Source organism: Serinus canaria, chromosome 17, assembly GCF_022539315.1.
Source record: "Serinus canaria isolate serCan28SL12 chromosome 17, serCan2020, whole genome shotgun sequence".
Classification (NCBI taxonomy): domain Eukaryota; kingdom Metazoa; phylum Chordata; class Aves; order Passeriformes; family Fringillidae; genus Serinus; species Serinus canaria.
The window spans coordinates 9,649,937-9,665,176 of NC_066330.1; the positions used below are offsets into that span (position 1 = coordinate 9,649,937).

The 15,240-nt window shown below is 52.8% G+C and overlaps 1 protein-coding gene across 2 annotated transcripts in view; it reads right to left on the bottom strand.

Annotated features, from left to right (window-relative positions):
* Positions 1 to 12,708: 12,708 nt before the first annotated feature.
* The window catches only part of PNPLA7 (patatin like phospholipase domain containing 7), a 132,212-nt gene continuing 129,680 nt past the window's right edge, over positions 12,709 to 15,240 (bottom strand). For both annotated transcript variants that reach the window (XM_050980884.1, XM_018917841.3), the window contains exons 35-36: positions 14,451 to 14,551; positions 12,709 to 13,487 (exon numbers count right to left, since the gene is read on the bottom strand). In XM_050980884.1, coding sequence (XP_050836841.1) covers positions 13,410 to 13,487; positions 14,451 to 14,551 — 179 coding nt within the window. In that variant the 3' untranslated portion in view covers positions 12,709 to 13,409. The remainder of the gene's footprint in view (positions 13,488 to 14,450; positions 14,552 to 15,240) is intronic.

Consider the following 15,240-nt stretch of genomic DNA (forward strand, 5'->3'; position numbering starts at 1 on the left):
GATTGGAAAAGGCCTCTCAGATGATGAAGTCCAACCATTCCCCCAGCACTGCCAAGGCCACCACCAAACCCAGGTGCCATCTCCCCAGGTGCCACATCTACACGTGTTTTAAATCCTTCCAGGGGTGGTGGCTCCACCACTGCACTGGGCACGCCCCAATCAATCAAAGAAAAGACACAGCCTCAGCACGGATGATTGCTGTGGTCAATGTCCCTACTTTGGGTGGGGCCCTTTCAAAAGCCTGATCCTAAATCCCTACGAGGAAACTCCCTCTGCCCAGGAGGGGAAGACTATGGGTGAGACCATGTTTCTGGGTCAGGAGAGCTGACAGGAGAGTGAGCATTTCAAGAGCAGCATAATATTAGATACCTCTTTTTCCCTTAAAATAATCCAGCAGGTGGAGAGAAACAAAAGCAAGGAGCATCACCTGTAGCAGAAAGGAGGATTTGAGCAGGGTGGTAATGTCATTTTGTTCCTATTGGCTACATCAAATTAACATAAACCAATCCCTCAGAGTAAACTGCAATAAATAATAAACCCAATTACTATAACAAAGGAAACAGCAATATGGATGTGCCATATAGGGAAAAGACTCCTTAACTCCTGCACAGAATTTTGGAAGTCCTGGTGCGGAGGCTGTCTCGAGGTCTTTGCTGGAAATCTGGCACAATAACTTCTTTTGGCCACACTGGGGCACTTGCTGGATGTTTATCCCTCCCAGGGTGACCTGTTGCCACACTTGACCACCCTCCTGGTGAAGGGAAGCTAATTTTCTACCTACCAGAGACATGTTTTACTCCCACTGGTCCCAGGGACTGCTCAGCAGTGTGGAGGTGCAGGAGTTGGCCCTTACAATGGAAGTTCCTCAAGGTCGGGATTCCAGAAACAGCTCCAGGAGCAGATCGGGGGTAATTGATTGCTCAATGATTCAGTGATTACTCAGATTTTGCTCCATCCACATCTCAGTATTTCATTGTTTGGCAAAATATCAGCCTGACTTTGTCCTGACATTGGCACCATGCAGCACAAGAAGAGCTGAAGTTTGAAGCGACTGTGTCATAGCTAAGATGGAAGAAAAAATGTTATGATTATGGGAAAATTTGTATGATTATGTCCCTGGAACCACCTCACTCCCAAAACTCTGTTCCAATCCTACCCTGCACCATGTCCAACCCTTGCTGTATCTAAAAGTGAAGAAATGAAACCACTGAAATGAAACATCTGCTGCTAGAAGGGCTCAGATCATCTGTAGCAGTGGACAAGGGGACTACAGAATATGGTATCTGTCTGGACTTATGTAAGACCTTTGAGACAGTCCCCCACAATATCCTTCTGTCTTAGTTGGAGAGATGTGGACTGGACGGATGGACTGCTCAGTGCATCAGGAACTGGTTGGATGGTCGCATCCAGAGAGTGGATGTGACCATCAATGGCTCAGTGTCCAGATGGAGATCAGGGACAAGTGGTGCCCCTCGGGGGTCTGTATGGGGCCAGTGCTGCCAGATATCTTCATCAGTGACACAGACTTTGGATCCAGGGTGCTTACAGCAGATGACAACAAGTAGTTGTGAGGTCAAGCCACCAAGGGGTGCGGGTGACACACCTGAGGGAAGCTGGAAGAGCTTCTGAGGGCACACCCAAGGAGCAGGGAATGCAGCTCCCACCCTCCATGGGGGCCAGGGCATGGCAGGAACAGCTCCTTCTGTCAAGGTGCTTCTGCCTGTCATGAGGCTGAACAAGGGCTGATCCTGTCCAGAGCAAGGAGCAGGAGGGAGCAGGGAGAAACATTTGGGGAGGATAACTCAGAAAGCTCAGCTGGAGGATGAGGAGGGATGCACACACATTCAGGGCCATCAGCAGCTCCTGGCCGTGGTGAGGGTGTAACAAAATAGGTGCCATCTGCTTCAGCTGGAGCATCACACAAAGGCACAGGCAGCAAAGAGCCCAGAGCTTAGACCCTGTTGGCAAAGAGAACAGATTCCACAATTGCTACAAAATAGCTCAGGGCACAGAAGAGGAGTGGCCACAGTGTGCATTCAGGTTCTGCTGTCCCTCCTTCTGCCCCACTTCCAAGTTGTCCTGTGGAGAGCAGGAAGAGCAGCCCTGAAAGGTTTGTAATGATTCAAAGCAGTGCTGAGTGGGATTTGGCAGTGAGCTTGGGATGGGCAGCAGCTCAATCCATCACCCATTCTGCAGGAAAGGACCTGGATGCTGCTGCAAATCTTCAGTGGAACCAGAGTCAGAAATGCTGTGATTGTGCAGAACAGGCGAATGTCATGGCACGAGAAATAACAGTAACAGAGCCCTGTGTGGGCTGGGCAGGGCTGGGACAACCCCAGCCTGTGAGCTTCACGGGAGATTTGGACTCAGGGGCAGCACAAGGAGGGGTCAGATGGTGCAAGAGTGCAAGCTGTGAGCAAAGGCTGAAAAAGGGACTGATTCACCCCAGGAGACTGAAGGAACACACTCTGGTTATGTACAAGGCTGAAGGCAGGACAGGGCAAGGAGCAACAGGGTTATACTGTGGTGGGGAAATTTAAGTTCCACCTGAAGAAAAACTGTGTAAGGATTGTGAAGCAGTGGAACAGATTTCCAGGGAGAGCAGTGCAGGTGTGACCAGGTGGAGCAGAACCTTCCTTGGCCACCAGGTCAGATTGGATGGGCTCAGCACTCTGCTCCTGCCTGGGACATGCCACAGAGTCACCTAACCCTCCAAGGCCTGATAGGGCTTGCAGATCTCTTCATCACTTATGGAACCAACAGCTTTACAAACCTCATGGAGATGGTGGCAATTCTGAGAATTTGTGGGGGAAAAAAAAAACCTTCTGCAGTGTGGGAAAGCAGCAGTTCTTTGAGTCAAGCTTGTGACAGGGCAGAAAAGCTGATATTGCAGAGTCAAGAAAATGTAAGATTGGCTGAAAGCCCATCCTGTAAATTGGCAATCCTGAAAACAGCCATTGGAAGAAAAATGACACTAAATATGATGAGGAAGAAAGGAATAGATACTAATCAATATGAAGCAACCATATCAAGCTATGGAGCAGAGCTATTGGTAGAGGAGGGTAAATGGACAGAGGAAAATCCATGTCTGGCAAAGCCACTGTCAGTAAAGAGTTGTTTACTAAATACATTAGAAACAAAAGAAACATTAATGATGTTATAGACTCATTAGATAGACTTAGAAAAGCATAACAGGATTTTGGCCAGGAGCAACCTCAGGTGTCTCCAGTCTGACATCCTGCTTGGAGCAGGGCTGATGTCCAAGTGACACTGCCTTGCTCAGGGCTTGCCCAGGTGAATTTTGAAGATCTCCACGCATGGAGAGGCCCCAGCATTCCGAGATGAGGAGGTTTGCTAGGTACAAGGCCCTCAGTGGATCCCTTCTGTGTTTGGAAAGGATGGGAATGTCAGACATGAGGGTGATGAAATTCTCTGTGGTCTAACACCAACCCAGAGTGTCTCAGGTGCCATCTGTGGGGTTTCTGAACAGCAGAGCTGTGTGAGCTGCACCTGAGGGCCCTCGAGCAGTGCTCTGAGCTGAGCTGAGCTGAGCCACCTCCTCCTGCTGCTGAAGGTCTGGAGGCCTGGGAGCTGCCAGGTTTGGCAGGATGCTGACAGGGTGCTTGGCTGCCCTGGTTAACAGCTGCTCAGTCCAGCACAACACATCCAGATAGAAAAATGGAGAGGACGCCGAAGATTCAATTAATAGAGAATTCAGGGATTAAAAATACACCCCTCAGCGTGCTGCAATGGAAAGTGTCTTGTCAAATGAGCCTCAGTTCATCCTTTGAGAAAATTACAAGTTTGTAGATAAAGGTTACCATGTAGCCATTATTGGCTTAGCTTTTGGCAACGTGTTTGAGTTAATATCCTATGACACCCTAATTACAAATTTAGCGCTATACAATCCCAATAAAGCCCACATTAAATGGATGGAGAGCTGCAAATCCAGCTCCAAAACAAGGACTCGTCAGTGAACAGAGATGATTTAGAGGGATTCTGCAGAAGTCAGTCCCAGCCTGACACTAATCAATGTTTTCATCATTGATTGAGAAATGAGCACAAAACACAGCTGATAAATTATACAGCTGCTGGGAGCAGAAGGACTGGCAGTGAATAATTATGATAGAGAAGTTTTACAGAGCAACTGGGATCTTTTCTGTGCACAACCCATTTTCACTTGGCAGTGTTAAAATAGGCCAGCTTTCAAACAGGAATGGAGGAAAGGTTTCATCCAAAAGAGTTGGGAGGAAACATTTCATCCAAAAAAAAGGATGGGAGGAAAGGTTTCATCAAAAAAAAGATGGGATACAAAAAAATCTAGACAGGGGAAAGTAGCTCAGAGCAGCTAGTTTTGCATCACTCCAGCAACCACAGTGCTGGCCCCCGGTGCAGAGACTGGAGCAGAGGATGAGGAAAGAAGGACAGTTCTGCTGTGCAAGGAATGGCGGGCAGAGGACAGCAGAGGTGCCTCCAGGGGACAGCTGAAGTAGCAAAGGAGTCAGACAAGACCCCAGAGAGGACATGGACAAAGCCCCTGAGCGGCAAACACCCCATGGAGAGCAAGTCATGGGGACAGACTCCAGCTCAAACTCACTGTCACCTCCACCTTCGAGCAGCACAGGGACCCTTCCATGCACGTCCCTGCAGCACTTGTCCTCATCCTCTTGGTGCCCTCCACAAGCCATGACACTAAAAGAGAAACACTCACTTTCCCAAGAGAAAGAGAATTGCTTTCCTGAGCTCTTGCATCAGGCTGGGGTCACATTCCTCTCCCCGACATCCTTTTCTGCCAGGAGTTGTTAACATGGAATGAAGGGAAGCTGAGGGGCTTTGCCAAGGGGCAGATGAGGAGGCTGAAATGAGACATCCCAGGCTGGCAGAAGGGTCTGTGCAAGGAGCAGGGGCCCTCCTGCCAGGTGCCTTGCAATGCTTTATACACCATCAGCAGAGAGACATTTTTTCCCGTGGATCCTGCACCTGCAGCCCCAGAGGGGTTTTTCCATCCAGCTCCTCAGCCAGCCTGGCCCCAGCATCCCCAGGCCCCGGTGTCCTTGGTGTCCGTGGTGACCCTGGTGACCCTGGTGAGCCCAGCCCGGCACGGCACGGCCGCGGCCCCGCGCAGCTCCGGGGCAGGGATGGCCCCGCCGGGATCTTTAGCTCTGCCCACGACATCGCTGGAGCTCACAGCGTGACCTACTTTGGGAGGCAGAGCTCTCGCCCCGCTGCTTCCCCACGTGCTGGGAAGATGCTGCCGGCCCAGGAACAGCCCCCCAGGGCACCCTGGCTCCTCAGGGTCCGCACAGAAGCCAGGGGCAGATTTGGGGGAGGAGGAGGAGGAGGTCCCATGGGAGCCAGGGCTGTCTGCAGCAGGGACATGTGCAGGGCTCCCAGGTGGGTGCTGCTCTGCAGGGATTCAACAGCCTTTTGGTTGGGCTCTGCATTTCCACATTTCCCTTGCCTCAGTTAAAATCAGCAGCTCCAGATTGGCACAGGCACAGCCTGGATCTGGGTGCCCAAGGGAGTTTTCCTCCACAACTCAGCTTAACAGTGGGGCAAATTGTGTGACAAGCTGGGCCTTATGGAGCCCCCAGATTGACTCTGGTGATCATAGAATCACAGACTGAGTTGAGAGGTACCTCAAAGCATCTCATTGTCCTGGGCAGGGACATCTCCTACGAGAGCAGGTTGCCTCAAGACCCCTCCAGCCTAGCCTTGGACACTTCCAGGGATGTGGAGTGGAGCTGATGGGATGTGTGGTTCATGCCCAGGCTCTGGTGTCCTCCCTGCTCGCAACTCCATCAGGAACCAGGCTCATTCTCAGTGTCACTGGGCAGCTGATGAATCTGTCCTGACCTTCCCTCTTGGGCACTTGGAAACCTCTTTCCTGATACTTGGAGCTCATGACAAGGTTCACTCCTTGCAGAAGAGCTCCAGAAAGAAACACACTGACCCCAACACCCCCTGCAAAGCTCAGCTCTCCCCTCTGCTTTCAGAATCAAAATCTCTTCAGCCCCAGGAACGTGTCCCAGCAGGAGTCTCGGAGGTGGCTGTGCCTGCCTGGGCTGTGCAACCCCGTGTCAGCACCCGTGGCTGCAGCCCAGGCACCAAACCACGAGGCTGGCACAGGTCCTCCTTGCCAGCTCTTTCCTGCCTCATTACCCCCAAAATCCCAGGGGTCCATCTCTTTGCCAGCCCAGCTCTAGAAGCTTTTCTGAACTTTGCTGTGTTAAAAGCTTTCTATTTCCAGCAAGGATGCAAGGGAAGGGGGTGGATTTTACAGCCACGAGGTGACAGCGCTGGAGATGAGACACAGGGCACTAGTTTCAGGGTGAGAAGAGAAGAGAAAGGCAAAGAAGGCACCCACCCATCACTTCCAGCTACTCCAGAACCTAACTGGGGAGAGGAACAGCAGCAACAACCTGGTCACACACTGGGGGAGCAGACCCACAGCAGAGGGAGAGGGGAAAGCACCTAGACAGGACAGGGGACAATGATGCCAAGGACAACAGAGCCGACACACGTGTCCTTCCCCGATTCCTCCAACCACACAAGGGCCAACATCCCTCACAGGCTGGGCAAACTCTCATTCCAAAGGCAGAAACAGTCCTTCTGGCAGTGGCAGTGATCAGCTGAAACCTTCCCCCAGAGCCTGTGCCTTGGGGCAGCCATTAGTCACTGCAAGGAGGGTTTGGCAGCTCAGCCCATGTAGAGCTGGACGCTCACATGCCAGGTGGGGTGAAACCTCACACTGGATGCAAACGCAGCCGCAGGCACAGACAGTGCCACAGAGCACCTCACTGTGCCTCCCTGGGTCCAGCAGGCTGCAAAGCACCCTGGCAGGCAGTGCCAAGGGCAAACAGAGCATTTGGGGTCACCTGTGACCCCCGTGGGGGACCAGGCAGCAGCAACGTGCTCAAGCACGGGCACAGCTCGGAGCTCATCCAGGTCAGGGTGGCTTGAGCTGCACCAGCCTTACTCAACACATTCCCCTGACTCTGTGCATCACATCCAATGTGCCTTATCCAAGGAAAAAAATGTGTCATTTATGGTACATTTAAAATTGATGCACATTTGGTGTTCTTGCAGATCCCAAATTATCCCCTGCCCGCGTGCTGCAGCGGGGAGCTGCGCTCGGCCCCACTAGGACAGCGGCGCCCGCAGTGCTCTGAGCCTCCCTCCCTGGCAGCCACACTGCCAGGGACAAATTCCCAAAAACCAGGATTTCCAGCAGCACTGCCAGCATTTGTACCTCACCAGTACTGACTCCTGCCTGGTGCCAGGGGCTCTGTGCCATCCAGGGCTCAGCACAGTTCTGTCTAGAGGGCACAGTGGACACAAATGGTGCTCCTTAGGGATAAACCCTTGCCTCTCCAGAGCTGGGGGTCCAGCTGCTTCCTGATGGGAAGCTCATTTCTGCCCACAACCCCTGAGTGCATTAGGCTTAATTAAAAGCTGTCCCTGCTGAAGTTGGTGGCAGTGGTGAGTGGTGACTGTGGCTCTGCCATGTGCAAATGCCATGTCTGAGCTAAGTGACACTGGGGCCACAGGTGCCTTCCCAGTGTTTGGAATGCTGCTCCTGCTGCCTGCAAGGAACCTCCAGGCACCATCCTGGCACACACATATGAGTATTTATGGTGTATTCTGTTCTAAAACCCAAATTAAGGCCACTGGGAAAAAGAGGGTCACATCCTCCATGACCTGAGGAGGGGACAGGGACAAAGAGCACAAACACAAACCCCACCAGTCCTAGTGGGAGCAGAACCAGCTCCAGAACAGCTGGGAAGGGATATTTATGGGAGGTGCCAGCAAAAGGGATATTTATGGCTTTGGTGCCAGCAAAACACCCCAAAATTCTGTTGGTCAAACATCACCTTACCAGTGCCAGTGACTCGTGCCCAGGGTCACCACTGTCCCATGCTGAAAGCTGGCACCCCACGGCCATGTTTTGGTGGGGCTCTTGGGATAGCGGCACTGGCAGGTGTCAGTCCTGCCACATGGAGCCCTGGAGGGAGAGGAAAACATTTTCCATATATTTCTTGTTTGCTGATTTTCTCACAGCTCTTCCAGCGACAGCGAGTGGAACCCAGCGGTGCAGCCAAGCCCCCGCATCTCGACAGCTCAAACACAGCCCTGGGGCAGCAGGCAGGGGAAAATCACACGTTGGGGGAGGTCAGGGAGCACGAGGGAATAGGAGGAGATTGATTTGGGAACAGCACGCAGGCAGAATGACGTCTGCCAGGGAAGGAGCATCGCTGGGCCCCACCACAGCCTGTCTGTCCCTGCCTGGGGAGCAGAGCCCGGAGGGGCTGCATGGACACATCGGCCCCACGCAGGGACAGAAACCTGAGAAGCCACAGCAGGAGCTGTCACAACCAGCTGGGCAGGAGCCAGAGCCCCACTGCTAAGATCAAAGCTCTCGCCCAGCCTGGGCAGGGCTTCCTAGAGGGTTTGGACAGGTGCTTCCAGCTGCCTCGTGTTCCTTCTTTCTAAACCCCACTGGGGATTCTCTAGGAGCTCGTGTGGCTGCTTTAAGGAAGCAGCTGAATTTGTTGCTTGCACCAAGCCCCAGGGTGCTGCCCTGGGAACAGGAGTGCCACTGCCATCAGCTCTTGGTGGGGACAAGCCCAAACTCCATGGCATCCCCTCTCCAGAGGGAACCTGTCCTAGGTTGCAAATGAAAGACGTCCCCAGGGGTGTGTGTTCTATCCCCATCTGTCAGAGCTGGGACAGTTCTCTCTGTTCTTGGGGCAGTTTTCTTTATCTCTCCCACAGCCAGTCCCCCCTCCAGGAGATCTCTGCTGTCCATGGCCAGGGAGTGTCCCTGCAGGGCTGATCAAATTCCACCATCCCATGGGGAGATGCTCCGCCCAGGGGAGGAGCCAAGCATTCCTACCTGGATCCAATCTGCCCTGGGAACAGCCCAGCAGCCTTTGCCCACTGCATTCCCAGAGGAGCAGCTTTCTGCTGCCCTGCATTCCCAGAGGGAGAGCAGGCCCATCTCCAGCAGCCCTGGAGCTGCAGAGGAAAACTCCCCCCTTGTGCAGGATCCCTGCTCCAGCAGAACCACAGCTGCCACTGCAGGAGGGCTGAGCTCCCCTGGGATGGGACTGTGCCACCACCCTGAGCCCCCCTGGGATGGGACTGTGCCATCACCCTGAGCCCCCCTGGGATGGGACTGTGCCACCACCCTGAGCCCCCTGGGATGGGACTGTGCCACCACCCTGAGCCCCCCTGGGATGGGACTGTGCCACCACCCTGAGCCCCCTGGGATGGGACTGTGCCACCACCCTGACACACAGGGCCTGCTGTGACTCTGACAGTAGATTTTGTTTGTTTGCACTATTACATTTGTAATTTTAATTTCCCTAGTACAGAACTGTTATTCCTATTCCCATATCTTTGCCTGAGAGCCCCTGAATTTCAAAATGATAATAATTCAGAGGGAGGGGGTTTACATTTTCCATTTCAGGGGAGGCTCCTGCCTTCCTTAGCAGACACCTGGCTTTTCAAACCCAGACAGAGCCTGGTTCCCAAATCCCTGCCTTGAATCCCTTTGTGCAGTAGCCCTGGTCACTGCAGAGCCTGGGGTGTTCCCCCACTCCAGCTGCTTGCAGGGGGCTCAGGATGGGGGCTTGATCTGCTGTGAATCCATCACTGGAAGACATTTCTGAAAGCTCAGTCAAGGCTTTCCTCCCTTCACATGTGCCACCAAAAGGTTTTGAGGGGAACATTCCCACTTCAGGTCCTGCTCTTGGCTGTGGCTCCACAGGACCTTGCTCTGACCCTGCTGCCTCAGGGTTGGCACTGGCTGGCACCAGATTTGTTGTGGGAACAAGCTCTGTGTCCTCCTCACCCACAATGAAACCTCGCCAACTGCTTCAGTGTCACCGACATGTTTTATGAAAAATCCTTTACTTAGGATTTTTCCCTTCCTGAGAGCTGAGAGGCCTCAGGAACAAACTGTAAACAATTCTTATCTGCTGCTGTGGAATGCCACGGGAAAATCTGTGATTGGCCCCGTCAGACTGTTTCCAATTAAGAGCCTACCACAGAACACCTGTCCGGCTGGTCTTGGTCTGAGAAGACTTGTTTTGAGATTCTTTTCTATTCTTAGCATAGCTTTGTAGTGAAATCCTTCTCTCTATTCTTCTAGTATAGTTTTTATATATTATCTATCATATAATAATAAATCAAGCCTTCTGATACATGGAGTCAACTTTCTCGTCTCTTCCCTCATCTTGAAACCCCTGAGAACGGGGTAACACTTCAGCTCTTCCAGCAAAGAGAAATCATCCAACTTCTGGTCAGATTTCACATTTATGGGGATGTCACACACCCATAAAGAAACTGCAGGGTGCTTTCAGGCAAAGCCTGCACCTGGCCTGGGCCAGGAGAGAGGGGCCAGGAGCCTCAGGCTCTTCCAGCCACCTCCTCCCACTGCATTTCCAGCACAGCAGGGCCTGGGGGACAAGGGGGTGACACAGCACTGGCTCCTTAGGGCAGGGCTGCTGTCCACGTGGGCAGGGATTGATTAAAACCTCCTGAGATGGAATTGCACACACGGTCACCTCTGGGATGTGAGCAGCTGGGCAGGACCCAGCCAGCAGCAAAGCAAGATAGAAAAAAACAACTTTGCTTTTAGATTTGTCCCATTATGGGTTTACATTCCTCAGCATGGAATAACAGATTGGTTTAATGTCCAGCTAGCTCAGCTGGACATTCTGTATCTCAGCTACAAAAGATGCAGCAGGGAGGAAAAACATGATCAATTATTTAGCAAAGACTTTCAGTCTCACATCAGAGGTTCATCTCCTGAGTTCATACATCTGAACTAAGTGCTGTTTTCCCATGGTACAGGACACAAAGCAAATAGAGAGGTTCTAATCAGCACACTCAGCAGCCTAATATTTGTCTGTTTTCTGTGAGTCCCTCAATGAGTCCAGCAGTTCCCACCCAGGCTCCAGGAGCACATCTGGCTGACAGGATGTTTCTAGGGAACACATACAGCTTGGAAATGAATTACCTGTTTGAACAGAGGGGAAGAGCTCTTCTGGAACAAGAGCAGCTGGGTCCAGACTGACAGAGCTCTCATTCTTCTGCACAAAACCCATGGTGCCTCTTCTGCCCCAGCTGGGGCTGCCCAGGGCAGAGGGAACACGTGGAATCAGCTCTTGCACCGAGCACAGCACAGGGCTGTGACCATCACAGTCCATTGCCAGCAGGTTGGATCCAGCCTCTGCTGAAGGCACTTTTGGTTTTGGCTTTATCCTTTGCAGGCAGATGGCCCAGGAGGGGATTGGTAAAGGCAGCCAGAGGACCTCATTAATCTCTGGGGTTTGTGCTCCAGTTCTAACCCCCATTTTCCAGGGAGAGGTTCCTGGAGTGTAACCACCTATAAACAGACACTGAAGGGCCTCACACCTGGTTTGCCAATCCATCACCAAAAAATCAAATCTCTGAATTCTGCTGCTGCATGAGATGTTTGCCCAGAGCAGACCTGCTGGAAGGTGGGCTCTCACCTGCACTGACCTTTACTCACTTCCAGGCTTGGTCCCAGCTCAGAGCCTTTCCCATACCCAGCACCACCTTCCTGTAACCAGCCCCAACAGAAATTCAATCTCTCCAGCTCCACAGGCAGCCTGCACCTCCACAGAAGCCCCCAGCTGCTCTACCTTCACTTCTAAAGACATTTTCAAGTTTTCTTTGTAAGAATGAATTCTTTGCAATAGCAGGGAAAAGCCTCCAGTGACTGCAACAAATTCTGCACAAGTGCATCAACTAAAATCTGCACCAAAGGTCTGCATGATCCTTGCAGGGAAGGCTTCCAACTGCTTCCATTGCTTCTGGATGGGCCATGGCCCACATGGAGATGCTGCCAGGCTGGGTGGTCTCACCTGAGAACAAAACACTGACCTGGGGCTCTGACACTTCAAAGTAACATCTTGTGTAAGAGGAGCAGCCTCCCTGGGCACAGGCTGCACATTCATGGACATGCCTCATCCCTGGCAGTGCCCAAGGCCGGGCTGGACAGGGCTTGGGGCAATCTGGAACAGTGGAAGGAGTCCCTGACTATGGCATGGGTGGCAATGGATGGGCTTCAAGGTCCCTTCCCACCCAAACCAACCTGGGATTTTGTGACAGAGGAAAGCACAATGCAGGGCAGGTAGAGGAGAAGAAAGGTTAAATGCAGAGAAGAGGTCACAATTCAATCACAGCTTTTACAACCTCAGTCCTCACCAAACACGTTCCTGGCCCTAGGGTTCTGTCCAGCTCTGGTGGTGACTGGAGGGCCAGGAGAGCTGAGGGAAGGAGGCAGCTCTGGGGGTGTCCTTGGTACTCTGGTTGATGACAAATCTCTTCAAGGAAACAGCACCTACAGCTGGGGCTGAGCTGGAGCTGCCACAAAGCAAGAATCAGCTCGGTTATGCAGCCACTGGCAATGACAGATGTGACAAGAGCCGAGCCAGCACCAGGGGGTGTCTGGACAGGATCCAACTGCTAGGACAGCTCCAGCCCTGGGGATAGAGCACTGGAGATTTCTTCCCAGTGCCTGACAATACCTGGAGTGACTCCTGCTGGGCTGAACAGCTGGAAACCGTGTGTGTTCCTTTGCAAGTCTGAGATAAGCAGAGGCAAGTCAGGCTCTTAGTTGTTGACAACTTTTCTCTTTGTAGGACCTGATGCAAAGAAACAGAGACATTTCCATCCAGCAAAATAACTTTATTTCATCAGGGCAAGTACAGCCAAGTGGTGATTCCAGAGTTGCCCAGCAAGTGTCAACTCCATGATCTGTCAGTCAGTATTCTGCTGCTGACTCGAGGATCCAGGCTCTATGGCCACTCTTCACACTGATTTCTTAGGTTTAGATTCAAAGTGAAATACATTCAGATTTGCTCCTGTCAGAGCATTGCTCACCAGTACATGGTTGGAAGTCACTGAGGAGTTAATTACACAGTTACCTGATTCGTGTGAAAAGAAAGCAAGGCTGCAACCCACAAACCCCTCCCTCTCTCCAGTGCTGCTGCACAGAGCCCTCCCAGCACCTTGCAGGGGGAGGTCCCTGGCTTCTTTGGGCATTGGCAGCAAAACAGTGCCTAAAAAAACACAGCAGCAAGAATCCAGGCAGCTTTGAACTGCACATTTCCCCTCTGCCAGTCTGTGATCAATACATGCTGCTCCTGGCACCTGTAGGAAGGAGCAGGGCCCACAGCAGCCCCCCTGCCCAGAGCTCCAAAGGACTCGGTGCAGGTGGTGCTGAGTGCTCGGCCCTGGCTGGAGAAGGATGAACTCTGGCTTCATTCATCTGGGCCTTGATTGGTTTGGTGAAGCATTAAATAAATAAATAGGGCTGCTCTGTCAGCAGTTTGGGCTGTGGCTCCCAGCTGGCAGCTCGGCCTCTCCCAGCTCTACCCCGGCTCTCCCGTGCTGCTCTGGCCCTCCCCGCTGGGCACATTCCTGCGCTTCCTCAGCTGCATCTCCTCATCCTGCAGGAGAAAAAGAAGCACAAACTGAAACTTCAGCATCCTCTCTGAGCTGTTAAACCTGGCCTCTTCATCTCCCTTCCACCAGCTCAGGTAAGCCCAGCAAACAGAAGCCCCATCACTCCAGCTCCTCTCTGAAAACACTGTCACCATCTGACACCCTCCCATGGGCCCTTCCCCATCCCTGCTGTGCTCCCACTGAGGAACTGGTCACGACTAACACAACAGGCACCTTCCAAACCCTGCTGCAGTCAGAGCAGCAGGGATGTGACCTGTCTGAGCTGTGCTGCTCAGCACACCTGGTCTCACAGTTACCCTAGGGTGGGCCTGCTGGCCTACAGAATCAAACCCCTGTGCTTGGAAGGGACCTCTGGAAGATAAATCCAGTCATCTGCTCTAAGCACGGCTGGCTCAAGTGCTGGAGCTGGTTCTTCATGGGTTTGCTTTTCAAATATCTACAAGGGTGGAATTTCCACCTCTCTCCACACAGCCCAGGGTGGGTGTCAGCTGTGTGTACAGGGCAGCACTTCCCACTGGCCCCAGGGAGGGTTTCCTTCAGCACAAAAGTGCCTGTCCCTCCTGGCTTTTTGATGGGCATCTCCTCCATAACCACCTTCTCCCTACCCACCCCGTTGGCAGATCCTCCCTTCAGCTCCTCTCCCCCAGGCTGGAGGAAGCAGCTCCCTCAGCCTCTCCAGCCCTGAGCCACTTCATGAGCAAACCCAGAGAGCTGCAGGACCAGGATTTAACTGTGGCCAGGTTTTGCCACACGTGGCAGGGACTAGCCTGAGGAGGGTGAGCATGTGCCATTTTGTGTCTGTAGTCACAAAAAGCAATTCTGCACAGTCCTCCTCAGCCAGCCCCTGCCAGATGCTCCTCTCAGCATCTCTCCCAACACATCCACCTGACACCACTCAGCCAGGACCCAACAATGAAGGCCTCTGCCTGTTCCAGTGGGGTTCATACCGAGTCAGAGTCTTCCTCAGCCTGGTTGCTGAAGTCGAGGTAATCATCCTTCTGGCTGTCCAGAACTTCTTCCTCATACTCAGTCTGGTAGTCTGACTCATCTGAAGAGAGAAGACACAAAGCACAGGGTTTAACTGGCAAGCAGAGAGGCAGAGGAAGCTGGGAAAGGAATGAGTGCCACTGTCACTGAGCACAGGCAGGACAGTGCCAGCTCTCTGCAGCTCAGTGAACTGGGACTGCTCACACACAGATCTCAGCTCCCCAGCACATAAAAATGAACCACGTCCTCTCTGTCAGCTGGTGTCCTGGACCCCTCCAGAATCCAAGGAACAACAGCACAGCAGCCCTGTCCCACTGTTCAGGTCACTGTGGTGGGTGCCAGCTCCCAGAGGGACACAGGTTTGGGGGGATGCTCCCTGGGGAATGTCCTTCACAGCACAGCTGCTGTGTTCCCCCCCTCAGCCCAACCAGACCCGTGGGACACGTTCAGAAGCCTCTGAGCTGCCAAGCCAAACCCCCGGTGGTCACAGGCTCTGGAACAGGGATCCCAGGCTTAGGGTGAGCTCTGCCTGCTGTGGAGCTGATAACTGAGTGTCTCACAATCTCTGCTCCACAGGGACAGTGACATTTACATTCCCTTCCTCTCTGCAGAGGACAATCACTTGCTTTCTCCAGTAACCCAGCAGATTAACATAATTTAGGGAGTCTCAAGAGCTGTGCACAGCAGCAGCAGGATGTACAAGGAAGGGCCCAGCCCCAGCCCGTTCCTGTGGAATGAGGACTCATCAGG